Raw genomic sequence first — 17,562 nt, forward strand, 5'->3', positions numbered from 1 at the left:
GAAAACCTTTTCAGTCTGGAGGAACAGGATACTGTGCATTTGTATTTGTCATGTTATTTCTGACCAAGTATCATCTGGGGTCACTAATTCCAGTCTGTCTCTCTTCCCTTAGCTGAAGCTTGAAGATCGCTCTGTGGTCCCTCGAGATGTGGTCAGACATATGAGCTCCAGCGTAAGTGCTTTTTTCTTTGTCCCTTTTTTGATTGTGATACTGCTGCACAGATTTCTAAGACTTGCCAAATTGCCTGAATGGAACTGAACAGTAATGCTGTAAGCATGTTCTATTTTTAGTGTGTTTGATAGACCTAGCTGCATCCTTTGAAAATGAAATGCTGATAAGGCTGCCTCTCTACTGTTGCATATCTGCAAAGGTCTTCTGAGCGAGCAAACCTGATAATGTCAGGTAATGAGACAAGAAGCTTGTCTATCTTGCCATCCTTTAAGTTTTAAATCAATCTATTCTGAGATGTGGGGAGTGTGGACCTGCTCTCCCAGACCTATCAGGGAGGCTTGGAATGGAGGTAGATCACATTGCCACTGCATGCCTTTTGGTGTACTGTGGTAGAGAATTTGGAGGAAATGTTTTCAGGGAGGCCTCTCAATCTACGGTGAGCACCATCTTGTCCAATTTCTCCCAGAAATATGGCAAATCCCAACACTACTAAAGCAAGACATAACATTGAAGCATCTGACACAGCTAGGTCAGCAGAAAGCAAGCTGGTCAGTAGGCTATAATCATTACCTTTACTCTTCCTGGATGCTATTTTAAGTCCTACTCATTCTGTTCTAGTTGTACAGCATTTGTGCTTATCAGAGATAAGTGGATTTGGTTTTTGTGTAGGGAATACTGGGAATGTTGTTCAGATCAATTATCAGATGAGATGTGGTCTCTTTAGGAGCTTAGCTAGGTTGGCAATTTCTTGCTGTTGTTCACACCTAACCTATAACCCCAAGCCATATGGCCTGCCATGTGTATGCCTGTATCTTCTCTTGACTTGTTTCCAGCAATGTGGCTACCAAGGTTGTGATGAAGCAGGCAGCTGGCCACTAACTGCTGCAGTTGCACCACATGGTGTGCAGCCTGGTGCAGGGATGGGGAAGGCCATTCTCTGACCTGGGTGTTTTGTTTTTTTAAATAAAGCCTTTTTGTCAATTAAAAAAAGTAAACCCACGCTTCTTTCACAGAATGTTCTGAAGAGAAGAAAAGGGAAAAAAACTTGATAAGTAATTTGAAAAATGCTGAAACAAAGTATTTCCTTAAGAAATGTAATTGTTGTTTGAAATGGAAATTTAGAGTCAACACATCTTATTAAAAATGTAGCTTTATGAAAGCGTTTCAATCCAAAACAAAGACCTGCTAGCAAATTGAAGTATCATCTTTTCATGCCATTGTACCTGGCACAGCTGGACTCTGTAGTATATCCTTCTCGCTCAGAGGGATGCTTTGAGTCCTGCCTCTCAACTGTTTGTTCTCCAGTGCTTCTTAGTCATTTGAAGCTTTCGGGGCAGCAAGTTCTTCTCTTGGCAAACATGACATGCTGCTTTTGTTTGCAATTTCCATACTCATCTGAGCAGAAATTGGCTTCTCTGGCTTGCTGCATATGTATCAGTAGATATATGGCCCAGCAGTTGTTTTGCACACTCCTTTATTGTCTGTTTGCATGTTTAGACACTGGCTTTTGCTTGACCATTTCTACTAGTGACTGATAACTTCACTTTTTTAATTGACAGAATGGTGAGGGTATAACTCAATTCCTTCTCTCCCCTCTAGTCAAAAGCATAGCAGATCGGAAGATGACTTAATGTTTCACCTTGCCCTCAAATATGTTTTAAATGTCAGTGGTGAATGAAACAAACCCCTTGTATCCCAAAGAAAACCTTCACTTGTTAATCAGATGTATTCCAAAAATTAGAAAAGCATTTAAAATAGAAAATCTGCAAGTGTCAGCCTGCCAAATTCAGAATGTGGGATGGTTGCCCTGCACCAGTTGGCCTGGCAAATGCACAATGTGGAACTTATTCTGTATTCACCACACTCTCTTACGGCTTGTTTTTAACCTTGAGCGGGAAGGACTTGAAATCCTCTGTTCCTCAAGAGAAGAGAGCTGACTCAAGTTCATGTGCTTCTCATCAAGCACTGAATGTGGGGACGGACTGCTTCGGGGGTAATGCATAAAATGAGGTCACTTTCTCTGAATGCAGTTGGGCCTGTAAGTCTAATTCAGCTGGATGAGAAGTGGTGAAAGTGGCAGAGTTCATTTTTCCAGGTAATATGCTAATTTGGGGGAAAGATTAGAAGTAGGTCTGTAATGTGTCAAGTACCTGGATTTTCTTGCTTCAAAAGGTGCTGGACTATGCTGTCCCTTTTAAATAAAGGAATAAGTGTGGTGTGAAGATCCCCTTATCAGAAAAGAGAGCATTGAGGGAAAGAGTAGAAGGATTGGGGATAGAAGACATGGGACTGCAGCCTACTCTAGCTGAACTGCTTTTCTCTCAGATGGGAGTTTGCTGGTCAGCCTTAAAGCCTTGTCTCTTCTCTATGGGGAAGGGAGTCACCTCTCCATCCGTTCACTGCTTAAATAGTATCTCCAGCATGGTGCATGCTGTTAGGGTACCAGAAGCAGCAGGAAGAAAGTCTAGGGAGTGTACTTAATTCTGGTGTGAGTGGGGCTGGAACCCATCAACTCTTCTAACGAAGGTCAGTAACCTCCCTTTTCTGGTTCTGCTGTTGGAGTTGATGGAAATTGATTTTTATAACAGAACTGTGAAATGTCAGCTCATTTCATTTGGCCCCTCCTTTAATGGGAGTCTCTAATGTACAGGACAATTCTGTTTGAGCAGGCTGGTGCGGAGCCATGCTCCGGCTGTAGACATGCCCTGGAAGACAAGAGACAAGTTGGCAACTTTGCGCTCCGGGACTGCGTTGCTGAGCACTGCTATAATCTCAGAGTGATTCAGCAGAACCCCTCAGCCTGCAAATCTGCCTCCCCTGTTGCAGTCTAATGTTTCATGTGACAGTGAAATAAATAAACAAAGGTTCAGTGGCAGGTGAGGGAGGAGAGCTGTGACTCAACAGCCCTGTAGCTTCCGGGGCTGCTCACAACGTCGATCTCTGCTTTCTCAACCATAGACAGTGCTCTGTGCTTGCTCAAGTTTTTTGCCACGGGAAGGAGAAGCAAGCTGAACTGAACCTGGTGCCCTTGCCCATGACTAGGTGGCACCCAACAGTGTTAGATAGGATGCAGGCTCATAGGGTGGTGCAGGCACCTTCTCCATGGGGAAACGGTTACTTAGAGAATGGGCAGAGGGTATTGGTGTGCATCAGTTGCTCCAGTCCTGATTTTATTATTTGTTATTCTTCCACCATCAATAAAAGAGGGCATTTAGGCCCAGAGACAAGATGATCCACAGAAACTGCAGGTATTTGATTGTATCATGTCTCAGAGCTGCTGTCATTTTGGCTGCTGATAAAGGAAAAAATAATTCTGAAATGCTCAGTGTAGGGCAAGGGATTTGTTTCTTGAGGTTTTTTTGGTTCTGACTACTAAGAAATCTAAAACACAGGGCCTGAACTGCAAAGCATGGGCAGGGGATGGGCTGAGCATACTTAATTTAGCTTAATCTAGAGGAAAAGCAGGGTAGGTGGCTGTGCTCTGGCCTTCAGAAGCTGTGGGTTTCAGTTGAGCAGGTGCCACTTCTGAGCAGGCCTTGCTCATCCTACAGCTCAAATTGTGCTGGCAGCAGCTGTTGTGAATCTGGCATAGTTCTGGCAAACCCTTTCCAGGTGAGAGTTATGGTACAGCTCTGGGCTCTTTCCTGGCTGTGTGTGCAGGCTGCAAGCTATGTTAGGCTTAGCTGCTGTCATGATGGAGCTATAGCTGGGGAAGGCTACCTTAGCTTCCCAGCCTTTCTAGAAAGAAATGGGAGTGATATGTGGAGCAGCTGGAGAGAACAAGCCCCTACTGCTTTGGGCTCTGCCAGCCCTCCTGGCCATGCTGGCACAGTTATGCATGGGTGATGTGTGGGGCCGGACCCACTCTCCTCATCGCTGCCTCCTCGGGAGCCAGGGGGCTGAGGAGCGCAGGGTTTATGTGATGTGAGGAAGAGGACTAATAGCAGGCAGGTGGAAAGCAAGCCAGCCAAATGGGCTGAGCAATCTGTCCAGGAATTATCCTGGACTGCTGGTGTCTGTAGGGTATCTTTCTTCTAACTACCAGCCCCCAAGATGAGGCTGGATCAGTTGAGCACCAGAAAACTCCTGAACTCCCAAAAGGGCTGCCCAGGGCTCTGAGTGAAAGCCTTGAATAAATACTTCCTGTGGTTTAAAGAACAGCATGTTTGTAAGGCAACTGAGCAAACAGACCCACTTCTCGCAGGGTGTAAGCCCTTCAAGTGTTATGCTCAAGTCCTGTTGGAGCAGAGACCTTGATGTTTGAGATAAGGACAGCTTCAGAAGTTGCTGATACCAGGGCATTTGTCATGCTGGCCCTCAGTCAGCTTTTATAATGGACTTGTGGTCTTTAATAAATAAGAGTATTGATTGTCCCAGCTGTCAGGAGGCCAGGGCAGCTGCTGCATTTGACAGTGTTTGGGTTAGCAGCCCTTCCTTGCAGGCCTCTGCCATATGTGTAAGCAATGTGCATATTGTGTGCTCCCTGCCAAACTATCCCCAGAAGGCTCTTGACAGCATGCGGTGTTTTCTTGGGGACAAAAAAGATTAAAACTTTGCTAAAAAGTAAGGGAGATAATGACAACCATCTTGTAATTGGACCAACTGTAAATATCTAGCTTGAAACCCTGAGATCTGATGAAAGGGTGTGTTTTTTAGTATGGCAGCAACTGAAGACCATTTATATTGTCCTGCAAAATCAAGTTTTACATGAGAAGTCACAGGTAGCTTTAAAGGTCTTCCCTTGTATGCTGGGGCTGATAATCTACCCCTGCTTTTGCTGGCTCAGGGCAGTACCTGCAGGATGGTCCTGTGGAGTTGCAGACATCTGCTCAATTGGATAGACCAAGGAGCCAGGCAGATTTTAAACCAGGTAAACGCTAACCACCTGACATACTGTGGTCTTATTTGACTGGATGTAGGAGTCTCTGAGCTGCTGCATTAGCAGCCATTGCAAATTTTAACAGGGAAGAAAACATTGCAGGTCTTCAATAGTGATCTGCCCTTCTGAGTTGTCAGGGTCATGTGAAATGCCCCTTCAGAACAGGGGCCTGAAAGGTATGAGGCAGGTTTACTCTTGAGACTTGTCTCTGTCCTTTCCATCTGTACACAGAGCATGTAAACAGCTACATGTATGTAGGACCTTTCCTAGGTGGTAAACTGTTTTTTCTCTTTTGTGTTTTCAGGACAGCCAGTGTGGGACTGTAATCGATGTCAACATAGAATGTGCTGTGAAGCTGGTAGGAACCAACTGCATCCTCTACCCTGTCAACAGCAAAGACCTGCAACATATCTGGGTGAGAACACAGCCAAAATACACATGGGAGCCAGGGCTTGGTGGTTTGGAGGGATGCTGCTGTGTTCCAAGTAACACATGCAAGGGAGCATCCATATTGTACAAGATGCATTTGCAGTTTGGTTTTATTTTAAACTTACTGAAAGCATCCTCCCTGGAAGAAGATGATGCAGCATCGCCTCATCTCCCCATCTGTTCTGTGTTTCTGATCACATCACTGAGACCAAATTGACTTGGAGGGCTAGGTTGACATGAAATTGTGTGTGAACTTCTGCACTGAGATGGGGGACTGGTGTGATGACCTGATCGGGGCAGCCCTATGGCAGTGGCACAGGGCTTCTGAAGCTGCAGTATTGTTATTGTTTAAACAGGCTTATAAAAATGCTGAGAGGAGTCAAGTATCTTTCTGCTGAGCTGGAACAGTCTGAAATGTACCTGGTTCTCCCTCTTGAGTGGGTGGGTGATTTCCAGAGACCAGGTGGGATAGGATTTCATCATTCTTTTTCCTCTGAGAAAAAGATAATTTGGGAGTGCAGAGCAGGAGTGTCAAAACCCTTCTCAAGAAACAGCTTGTGGAACGGCAGTGGGATACAGACTTCTCTACTTGGAATGGAATATTAGGCTTAGTAATAAAAATTAATTGTTAATATTGGCTGAAAGCAAGTGTGACTTAGCAAGTTTAAGATCTGAGGAAAAAATCCGAGAAAGCCCGAGCTGTTTAACTGGAGAATCCAGGCTATGTGCTGTCTGTCAAGCAAGCTTTTAAATGTACATTTATTCTGGTTTACAGTGAAATCTGCAGTTGTCATAAATCCCTTTGAGATTGCTATCTCATCTGCATTGTCTGAGGACTTACTTGACGGCTCAGAATACAAGGGTTGATGTTTATAAGGCTTGTTTCCTGTTTTCTCCATAGCCTTTCATGTATGGTGACTACATAGCCTACGACTGCTGGCTGGGCAAAGTCTATGATTTGAAGAACCAAGTCATCCTCAAACTTTCCAATGGAGCCAGGTACTTCTTTCTGTCAAAGACTGTCCCCCTTGAGTTTCACGATCCTGATCTATTCTGAGAGAACTAGAAACAGGCTGGGCTTCACATTTGCATACTGATAAATCATCTGCTTGTATTATCTTCAGATGTAGAGTAAGAATACATCTTTTTGAAAACATTGAGATTCATTGGTCACCCTCTGGAAAAGCTGTTGCTTGAGAGGTGACGGATTTTTTTCAGTCCCAGCAGATCAGTCCTCCAGAACTAAAGTATGCTTGTTTTCAAGCTGCACTTCTCCCCTGGAAAAGTGGCTGTTTAAGATGGTTTGCGTATGCCAGACTTTTTCTCAGTAGGAGTGCATACTTCCACTGAGATGCAGGGAGGGAGGATTCTTACCTCTTTAAAAAAAAAAAAAAAATCTATGAAAGTGTAGATGTCTGCAGGCTAGTGGTTTTCATCAAAGATGAAAAAGCAGCCCAAGACTGAACAGGATTGCTTTGTTTTCACTGTTATTTGCAACTGTATTAGGAATGTTTTTTCAATGAAGACATAATCCAAAGTCATATCTCTAGAGAGATTTAACCAGAGGGATTGAAAGAAATATCTGGTTAACTTATTCTGTAGTTCTGCAAAGCCAGCAGAAGAATCTGTATTCTATTCCTTGTGTATGTCAAACGGTTACTTGAGAACTAAAACTGTCTGAACTCACTATGTTCACGCTGTTACTGAGGCCTGTCTTGTCCAACAAACTTTTTTATTGAAAAGGAAGGAACCAGTGGAGGGCCAAGAGGCTTATGGGCCTGGCAGCTGGGGGATAACCCATCTGTCTTGTAAATTGAGTGTTGACATTGATGTTTAAAAAAAAAAAAAAGAAAACAAATCCACAACCCTGCAGCCAGCTCTGAGTCTTTCTAAGAGAAGTGAGTAATGCGAGAGCTATAACAGATGATTGGTGGATGCGTCTGTGATTTTGATTGTTTTAGCTTTCAGTTAACGCAGACTGAAAGGCTCTTACGCATATGTTAAACTGGGAGTGAAAAATAGCTACACTTCTCTATCTGTATTGCCTGCAGTTAACTGGTGCAATTTAAAACCTTGCTTGGTTTCTGTTACCAGCTCATGCATAGCTATGTAAAATGAGGTAACTGTTTTCAAAATTTCTTCCTAATGAATCATTTGAAATCTCACCAGAACTTACTCTGGAAATGAAGCCATTACTGAAGCAAGTATACTCAAATTGCCTTTAGGTTCCAGTGTCAGTGTGAATAACAAATGGGAATTTTGCAGCAGACAAATTTTGTCCAGCACCCTGTATATTACCTATTTTTTTTACATGCTGAAGGGAACCTTTAAATACCAGACAGTGCTTTTATAGCTTGTCTGCAACCAGTTTTGCTGTGGACCATAAAGGCTTGGCAATATACTGCTGGGCATATGGACAGACCTGCTCAGGCAGTGTCAGTTAATTTGGTGCTGTTTGCTTTTGAGGTGGAGGGCTCTGGAAATGCAGCTGTGTCTCTTGTCTGTTTTCCAGGTGTTCTATGAGCACAGAAGATGGAGCCAAGCTGTATGACGTTTGTCCTCATGTCAGTGACTCGGTGAGCTTCTGGTTCTCCTGAGAATCTTTTTGATCAACTTCATCTTTTAAGCTTTTTGTGCAGGAGGGAGGGGGAAGGCAAATGCATAGGCACTTATTAATCCTAAAAATTAAATGATGTGTCACAGCTGAAAAACGCTTCACTAGATCTTCACTTGAAATAAGTGTAACAGGATGTAGCTTAAAGGTAATGTTACTAATGAGCCGGTTTTTAGGAGGTATTACAATTAGTATATCCAACTGCTTTCTTTGCAAACAACTTGCATAACATGCAGTCAGATGGCTGATGTCAAGGCAGTTCACTGTCATCTTATTATATCTGTACATGCTTGGAAAGGCTCTTACTCCATTTAATGCTTTCAAAATTATTTCCCTTGTGGAAGAGGTTGTATTGTTTAAAAGGTGTTCTGCTAGAAGCACATTTCCAGGTCATGTAAAATACTGTCTCTCTTGCTATTGTAATCCATCGCATTTGCTGAATGGAGACCGGCCACCATACCGGCATTTTCCAAATCGCATGGTAGGGAAGGTTTTGCTAGCTTTTGGGTAAAACTAGAGTTCCCTGTGTGATGATGGGATCTAACCTCTCACCTTCAAAGGCTGATGACAGCTTGCTCATTCTTCCAAACAGCATCAGGAGGGCCTTGCTGCACTCCTGGCAGCGGTATTGGGAGTTGACTGAGAATGGTGTGTAATTCTTAGGAAATAGCAATGCAGTCAGCCCTTATCCTTCCCAGCCTTCAAAGCAAAGGTCTCTTTGATCTAAAACTGCACTTCTGTTAAAATTTGATGCCTATTTCTTGAAGAGTAAATGGAATATCTGCTTAATAGGATGTGCTGCTGTGGTTTTCTTGTTCTGTACAGAAAAGGTGTGGTCTGTTGCTAGATATTCTCCAGTATCTTAGTCTCTGCTACTTTGGGTTGTGTAGTATGTTTTCCACTTGCAAAATGGATGCTGTAGCAGCATCCAGCTTCTGGGTACCCAATTTTGAGATACATTGTTTTGAGTCAGGCTGCCTTTAAAGTGTAGGTAGTCCTCTGCAGACTTGTGGTTTGGTCTGAAATGCGACTTGTCTCCAGTGTTACTCTTGATCCTGTACTCAGAATTGCTGTGTGTTAGATACTTACCTGACTTAGATCTTGTCACGCTGCTCTTATCCTTTCTGACAAATTACAAGACTTGATACAGTTTTGTGCTCAGTATTTTGTCTACCCTAAACTGCTCTGTCCGCCCCCATGTTCTGAATCTTTGGCTCATCAAGTTACTCTAAATAGCAGTGGGAAAGAGCTCTAGGACAGCAATTGTTGTTTACCATCCTGCTTTGTTTTCAAAGAACTGTCATATTAACTAATCCCCTTCAGACAGTAGTAATACTTACAAACTTAATTTGACAAGCAGAGGAGTGAAAGCAGGCATCCCCTGGCTCTGAAAGCTATAGGTACTTGAATTAGAGCATGGAAGAGATGGGTGTCCTTGTCCTGGACTCAGCCCACCTTGGCTACCTTGTTATTGAGAACATTTGCATGAAAATCCACATCTTTTGTTTCCTCCAAGTACCTTTGCTTCTCCCCCACTTGAGTCATAGTCCCATACGGATGTATGACAGAGCGGGTTGCTATAGGAACTGCTGGGCTGACTTCAGGAGAGGAATGAGCTTTAAGAGATGGGCAACTTGCAGACTTTTCCTTTATGGTTAATCTTGCTAATCATGAATGTGAGAAGAGAAATGCTGGAATCTTAAATCTTAAGCGCATGAGTCCTTTATGCTGGTTTTTTCCCCTCCCTTTCCTGCACAGGGTCTCTTCTTTGATGATTCATATGGCTTTTATCCTGGGCAAGTCCTCATCGGGCCTTCTAAAGTCTTCTCCAGTGTGCAGTGGCTCTCGGGTGTGAAGCCTGTTCTGAGCACAAAGAGCAAGTTCAGAGTGGTGGTGGAAGAGGTAAGGACTGACAAGCTGACACACGGCCACCTTCTGCACAGAATGGTCCCTGGCTGGCATTTTGGAACAAAGTCAGCTTGCCATGGTAACCTTCCAAGAGCAAATGCACTGTGGCTCTGTTCTTCTGAGGTGACAAATTCCTCATTGTGGACTGACGGGACTTTTGAGCGTGGCTTGGCTTTTACTCCCAAGGGTCCCTGCCAGCACCCTGTAAAGGTGATCATGTGCCAATACACTTAGAGGCCAGTACTGCTGATCATTAGGGTAGTAGAAGCACCTCTTCTATTGAAATGTAATGTTGCATGCTATCCAAAAATGGAGAAATGGTGCTGACTCTTGCTGAAAGAGGGAGCAGCTCCAAGTCCATTAGCATGTCTCTTTGTGACATTGGACCACGGATTTGTATGTACTATAGCTTCCTTCCCAAGCCAGATGTTGTCTGTCTTGAAGTTAAAAACTGTAGAAGCTCTCAGTGTTGCCAGTAGCCATGCTGGGGGAGCACTGTAGTAGTCCTGGATGTGGTGAAACTGCACTTAGCCATCTTAAGTGATAAAAGCAGGTTTGCTGCTTTCCTGTGCATTCAGATTCTGGACACTGGTCTAGGAAAGCTTCTGAAAAATAAAATTGCTTTCTCTCTCTTTTCATTGTAGGTACAGGTGGTAGAACTAAAGGTTACTTGGATCACTAAAAGCTTCTGTCCTGGAGGTACTGACAGTGTGAGCCCTCCTCCCTCTATAATCAGCCAGGAGAACCTGTCCAGGTGAGATCAGCTGAAAATCCCTTTTCACTCCCAGCACCCAGGGTCTGCACAGACTAAGTGACGTGCCTACCAACTGATTAGACACAATGCTGTTGTTTCCAGTGGGTTTTTCTCTTTGTTGTATGCCTGTATATTCCAGAGCTTCAAAAATGTGAGAGACTAGCATCCAAATTAGATGCGGACCAGGCCGCATCTTTTAACTGTGTGTGTGCAGTAGGCAGCTAAGGTGTCCTGCTCTGGACCCAGGCTGGTGCTGAGGGAGCATCTGGTGCCCTCTGCAGGCTACAGCTGCAAAAATGGGCTGGACAAAACTCAGAAAGAAAAGTCAGATGAGTAATAGCACAATACAGAGTAGTTCCTGCCTGGAGTTCGTAAGGAAGCTGGAGGAGAGGAGCTCTGGGATGACAGCAAAAAAAACAATGCCAGCTTCAAATGTCTCTTGGCAGCTGTCTCTGGGAGGGTAAGCTAGAGGGAGAGGAGTGACTGATGTCCTACCCAAACCCTTTATATCCCCACCCAGTCCCTGGTGAGATTTCCCACTCGTCCTTTAGAACTGTGTGCCTGGAAAAGATTTGGTGTGGTGTTGGCTTCTGCCACCCCAGCAGAAGTGCCGTTGGCATGAGGTCGTGCCAGCCTTGTGAAGGCCCTGGTCGCTACTAGGTTCTGTTACTGCTTTTGCACTTTGCTCATGGCTGTCCTCCCATTCTACCAGGGTAAAGCGTCTAGGGTGCTTTGACCATGCCCAAAGGCAGCTTGGGGAAAGGTGCCTCTATGTGTTCCCAGACAAAGTGGAACCTGCAAAAATCACCTGTGAATGCCCAGAGAGGAACTGTGTCCTGGGTGAAGGATCAGTTGCCAAAAAGGTGAGTTGAAGGGTTGAGGGAGGTGTTGACTTCTCTAAGCATTTCTGGTCACTGTGGCTTTTAAAGCAGAAATCTTCCTGGTAGTCATGTGGTCTGAAATGTGACTCCTGAAGTGGTGGTTGTAAAGAGTAATGGCTTGTTGTTGCCAGCAGCGAAGTCACCTTGTACAGCAGTCTTGCTGCACTGGGTGAAGCATGCAGCTAATGCCACGAGAGAACACGAACAGGACATTGAACATAGAGGTGTCACCTTGCAGGGTCAAGCTGTGTCAGAGCTGGTGTGCTGTGACAGCTGGGACTGTTATCCATGTCGTTTTCATTAGCATGACCTCAGGTTTCTTACAGAGCTGAACTGTTCAGTTAAATCCTTGCTACAATGAGACAAGAAGTCTTTGCTTCCTAGGCCAAATGAGTCACGCTATGGTTTCTACATGCTGGCTGTAGAGCAGCGGTGTTCCTAGAAAAACAGGCCATCAGCAGTGTGGATGGTGCCCTCCCTGCATAGCTGTGTCTGTTACATAGATTAACTTGTGCAGCCTCTTGTGACTTTCCATAACAATGTTTAGAACATGCTTAAAATAGCCTTAAAGAGCAAAACTCACTTTCCTCGGACTAGTCCGGTGCTGCTCAGGAACTGACTGGTATTTGGTCCTGAGTAGAGCAGTGGTGAGATGCTGGTTTGCAGGATACTCTGGTGCAGGTGAAATGTGCGGAGGCCTGTGGGGTGCTGGTTTCCCCTGTGTACAAAGCTAACCATTCCCCAGGTTGGCTGGCAGCTTGCTGAGTGTACAGGCATGTTGTCTGACCCAGGTCTGCTTTCTCTAGGTGAGGCGGCTGCTGAAGAAGCAGATAGTGAAGATCATGTCGTGCTCCCCAGAGTCTCAGGGTACCAATGAAGCCCCTGACAAAGACTCTGCTGCAGCTGCTGACCAAAAATCAGAAGAGCTTAAGCCTGGATCAAAGTGTGAGCTGGATGACTCTTCCAACAGTGCACCAAGTCCTGGGGAGAGAAAGGAGGAGCAGCCTGAAGAAACAGGGAAGGAGAAAGGGGGAGCAGCAGCGCGACAGCAGCAGCCTCCCTTTCTGCTGAAAGACGAAGGGTCATCTGACTACCGGCTTCAGTCCATGGAGCAAGATGCTGATGATGAGGCAGCTGATGACACTGATGACACTAGCTCTGTCACCTCTTCTGCTAGCTCCACTGCTTCATCTCAGAGTGGCAGTGGCACTGGCCGCAAGAAGAGCATCCCTCTTTCCATCAAAAACTTGAAGCGGAAGCACAAGAAGAAGAAGACCAAGATTTCACGAGAGTTTAAGCCAGGAGACAGGTCAGTTGGATTACCAAACCCAGGTATACTTGCCAAAATATCCCTTTTCAAAGTTCTCGGATGTAAAACACCTCCTCGGCTTGGGTGGAGGTAGTAACCAACACCCCTTGGTAGTAACCAACAGTGATTATCTTGTGATGACTGTGCAGTGGCCTGGCTGAAATCAACTTGGTCTCAGTCTAGCTTCTAATGAAAGTGGGGCCACGTGATGTGACACTGATGCTATTCTATCTCAGCTATGCCTCAGGGCATCGACAGAATATCTGTGCTGTGATAGACTCTGTATGCAGAGAAAGGGACAGGTGAATGAAGATCATACAGCTTAAACATGGCACTAATTGGTTACCTCATTGGCAGCTTCTGCAGACAGGCTGAGGATAGACCATGCTAGCGGGAATGGACAGCTTATCCTCAGAGAGCTGTCTCCAGATCGGCATGGCGGTCTGTGCTGGCAGGGGTTCGTACTGCAGTGGTCTCTGTTATCATTACCCTGCTCTGGAGAGACATCTGCAACTTTTGCCAGCAGTACACTTCTTATTGGGTTTTTAATGAACAAAATGCACTCCTTGAGAGCCTTGAAGGAATGTATTTCAGTAGCTTGGGGGAGGGAGGATTGCGTGTATCTGCCCATTTCTAGATAAAACTGGATCTCAGCAGCTTTTACCTTTTACGTAACTTGAGAATGTTTAAACTGTTTTCAGGGGTGCAGAGACATCTGACAGCTGGCTAGCTGTCTTGCTGGCTTCCCTGGGCTACTTAGTTTTATACAGATCCTGCATCAGAAACGAGCTAGTGCAGATAATATGTGAGAATCCTCCCAGAAAAGTGACATTATCAGGATTCAAGGGATCCAGTAGTTTGAGAATGCTATGAATTTCATTCACATTTTGTTTGGGTATTTTAGCTTTGCCTGTATGCAAGGCAAGTTGCTCCTTTAGTCCTTGTGGGTTTTGGAGAAATTGGATTTGAAGGTCACAAACATGAGCAGAGCAGCATTTGAGTGAAAGAAGAAATGGGAGTGCATGATAGAGTGCCTGGGAACTGATTCTCAGATCACTTTTCACTTCTCACACCCCTGCTGAGTGCCTCTACCTCACTAAAGGCTTTCCTAAGGAGAGCTTAGCTAGTAAAGCCGGTAGCTTTCTGCACCGTACAGGTAATGGGGACAAATCCCTGTGACAACACAGAGAGATTCCTGTGCTGGATCTGGGCAGCTCTGTATGAGGAAATGCAGAGAATCAGATGTTGGAACACTTCGCAGAGATGACCATGTCACAGAAAATAAGAAATACAGGCCTTTTTAAGCACAGAATATGAAACCCTAGCTGATACTTTAAAGGGCGTATGTGGCAGCTGGTCACAGCTTGGTATGAGGGGTCTTCACTGTTTGAATATTCAGGTGAAGCTGGTGAGACCATCAGTAGGTGTGCTGCCAAGCACTGCTGAGAAATGCAAAGTGGATGGGCTCGCTGCAGTTAGTCACCAGATCTGATGTGTCAGCTCATGGGCATCTCTGACTGCAGGGGACCAACTCAGCAAGTGGCTTTACCATCATTTAGTGACTTGCTGCAGCTCTCCAGGCAGCACATAGACCTCTGGTTACTTTTTAGTGAGGATCTACGGGGATTTTTACTAATGCCAAGTCATGATTTTTGTTTGCAAAGTGGCATAAACTGCACTGCAGACAGGACAGTATGATTTGCTTGGGTGGCCTGCATTTCCACTCTCCCATCCTCAGCTACGCATGTACCCAACTTCCCCCAAGGAACCATCTCTTGGCATGTCAGCCACCACACTTGACCTGTTACAGATTTCCTTCTCTGATAATTTCTGCTGTTGAGTGCTGGCCTACTAGAAACTTCAGATTATTTCTACTTAGAGAAATATTTCTCTGACATTCATAAAAACAGCACTGGAGGGAAACAGTTGTATTTGCCTATTGTATCTTCTTTATGGTTTGACTTGAAACCAACATAAATGCAGCACTTGTGTTATGTCTGGAAGGCCTGGCCAGCAAAATAAAGACAAAATTTAAAATCAGCATGGGATTTGATTTGTTCTGTGCTGTATGAGACATGAAAATGGTGGAGGGCTCATTAAAAGAGACTGTCCAGCTAGACTGCAGCTCTGTTCCTCCTGCCCCCAAGCAACTTGTGTCTTCAAGCAACTCTGTCAAGCTCCACAGCAGAGTACCAGCATGTGGTCCATTGTTGCATGTTTGGGTTTCATTTCTGAGCTGCAGAGACACACATGTATGTCTTTGAACAGCTGGGAAGGAGACTTGTCTCTTTTAAACAAAATCCTCTTGCTACCCACATTCAATGTGTTGACTTTTTTCTTTTTCTTTCTGGAAGGGCTGAGATGGATGCTGCTTTATCTTTCCTTTCCAGTCCCATGCTCCTAGCTTCAAAGACTCCTCAGAGCTGCCAGGCTAGAAGGTGCTTCAGTGGAGAAGATCTTAAGTTTCAAAGTATTTGAAGCTCCTGTTGTGCCTTTGCCAGGGGTAGAAAGTGGGTGCTAGTAGATGTTTAATTTGCTCCACTAGGAATAAAAGCGAGCTCAGCATCAGCTCCCTGGAAAGTAAGTCCTCCTGCAATATAGACTTGCAGCAATGTAACATCTGCAGTGATTGAGAATCTGTCAAAACAAAGCCTGCTGTGTGGCTGCTTCTACTGGGACTAGATGGGGTTTTCTGACTTGCTTCCCAGCCTGCTGATATGCGTACCCTTGTGTTGCTGGGATTGTCCTGATTCCTTATGTTGGCAGCATCACATGCTGGTTGTGCTCATGTATGTTCCCTCTGGTAACTCGTTGCCTTTCTGTGTTCCCAGGGTTGCTGTAGAAGTGGTGACCACGATGACTTCAGCTGATGTGATGTGGCAGGATGGCACTGTGGAGACAAACATTCGGTCCAATGAGCTGATTCCAGTCCACCATCTGGACAACAATGAGTTCTGCCCTGGGGATTTTGTGGTGGACAAAAGAGGTATTTGGTGTCAAAACAATGGTCTCCTCAGGGAACAAACATGCTCTAAATTGTGAAGTATTCTTCAATCTGGATCTCCTAATGTACATTGTAGCCCTTCTTACAGTAGCTGTTAGTAATACTTGCTTGAGGGTAGACACAAGAGCCTAACAAGGGACCGACAGTGATTCAGGTGACTTAACATGAATGTCAGCAGAGAAATGTTATTTAAATACCAAGGTTGAACTATGACAACAGGCAAGGTGTGAAAGGAATAAATGCCAAGGAACAAGGCTAGGATTCTCAGTATTTCTGTGGAGTAGAGGTGGCCAGCCTTCTCCTTGAAAGTGCAAACAGCTCTCGTAGAATAAGGGGAGAAATGAACAACTCGCACTGCTTTCTCTATGTGGCTTACCTATCATGACCCTCCATGTTTTCTTGGAGGGTTTTGAGTTCCAAAGGCATCTCCTTGCATCCCTTTTCGCCAAACCAATTGGTGACACTAGTGAAGGGTAACAGTACAAGTTCAAGGAGACGTACAGCTTTTGGATATGAAATATTGATGGCACACCATCTGGTGCTCGGCTCCTCTGTTCTAGCAGGGATAGACCCTCAACAGTGGGAAGCACAATATACTGTCAGATTGGGAAGAGGGAAAGCTAGCTTAGCAAAAAAAGATGCTGTTTTGCATGGCCATTTCTGATGACTGGTCTTATGGGTTAGACATTGTTTGTGGAAACTAAAGTTATCCATCAGCTCTAGCTCTACCATTCTAGTTTGGCCTCTGGGAGGAATCTGTATTCCTCTATGTCTGTCAAATGTACTCTCCAAGCAGTCTGGGGTGCCTGTGGTTCCTTGCATCCCCCTGCTAAGGATGCCAGGAGGTGTATCTTGTCAGCCAGATAAATCTGAAAGGTATCTGGATACCAGTGTGCTGGATAACAGCCTAGGCCTAGAGGGGTGGTCCAGGCCCAGCTTTGGTGCTGTTGGATTCCCAGTGCATGTCTATGCACATGTATGCCTGCCTGCCTTCCACCTTTGTTGTCCAGTCCATTTTTCCAGAGGAGCAAAACTGTTGTGGGTGGCACATTTCTAGATGAAGAGCTTGGCAGCCAGGGCTGCTCGCAGGGAGCTCTAGGCCAGCCTGTCCGCAAACTCTGACAGTCATGGTGTAGAGCTAATTTGGAGAGCAGAGCACTAAGGTGGCAGCGTGTTTTCTCTTGGTGATAGAGCTTGAAAGTGGTCACAAAGTGAATGTGTTCACCCAGTGCAATGCAACATAATCTTACTTTATCATCACTCCATGCCCCATTAAAATGCAACTTGTTAGCTGAGTACAATTTTGACTGTGTAGGAAGAACTGTTTTTCTTCATGCCACTCACAAATGGAAGGTTTCAGCTGTGAGAGCTTGGGAGCTGACAGCCTCAGTTGCTGTGTAAAGTCTGTGCTCCTCCACTTAACTTGTCTATTTTCTTCCCTACCATTGCGGACAAAAGCTCAGAGCTCCCAGGACCCCGGGTTATATGGAGTCGTCCAGTCTGGTGACCATATTGGCCGTACCTGTGTGGTGAAGTGGTTCAAGTTGAAATCCAGCGGAGATGATGTGGAGGTAAGTGCAGGAGCCAGCGCCTGTTGGAACCAGCGAAGAGA

The 17,562-nt window shown here is 45.1% G+C and overlaps 1 protein-coding gene across 1 annotated transcript in view; it reads left to right on the forward strand.

Moving 5' to 3' along the window:
• UBE2O (ubiquitin conjugating enzyme E2 O) overlaps positions 1 to 17,562 on the forward strand; it is a 68,218-nt gene that overhangs the window by 36,780 nt on the left and 13,876 nt on the right. Inside the window, exons 2-11 of the mRNA XM_075719712.1 lie at positions 113 to 172; positions 5,356 to 5,466; positions 6,382 to 6,479; positions 7,993 to 8,056; positions 9,853 to 9,996; positions 10,647 to 10,756; positions 11,469 to 11,619; positions 12,444 to 12,946; positions 15,778 to 15,932; positions 17,409 to 17,521. Coding sequence (XP_075575827.1) covers positions 113 to 172; positions 5,356 to 5,466; positions 6,382 to 6,479; positions 7,993 to 8,056; positions 9,853 to 9,996; positions 10,647 to 10,756; positions 11,469 to 11,619; positions 12,444 to 12,946; positions 15,778 to 15,932; positions 17,409 to 17,521 — 1,509 coding nt within the window. The remainder of the gene's footprint in view (positions 1 to 112; positions 173 to 5,355; positions 5,467 to 6,381; positions 6,480 to 7,992; positions 8,057 to 9,852; positions 9,997 to 10,646; positions 10,757 to 11,468; positions 11,620 to 12,443; positions 12,947 to 15,777; positions 15,933 to 17,408; positions 17,522 to 17,562) is intronic.

Source organism: Pelecanus crispus, chromosome 12 (genome assembly GCF_030463565.1).
Source record: "Pelecanus crispus isolate bPelCri1 chromosome 12, bPelCri1.pri, whole genome shotgun sequence".
Taxonomy (NCBI): Eukaryota; Metazoa; Chordata; class Aves; order Pelecaniformes; family Pelecanidae; genus Pelecanus; species Pelecanus crispus.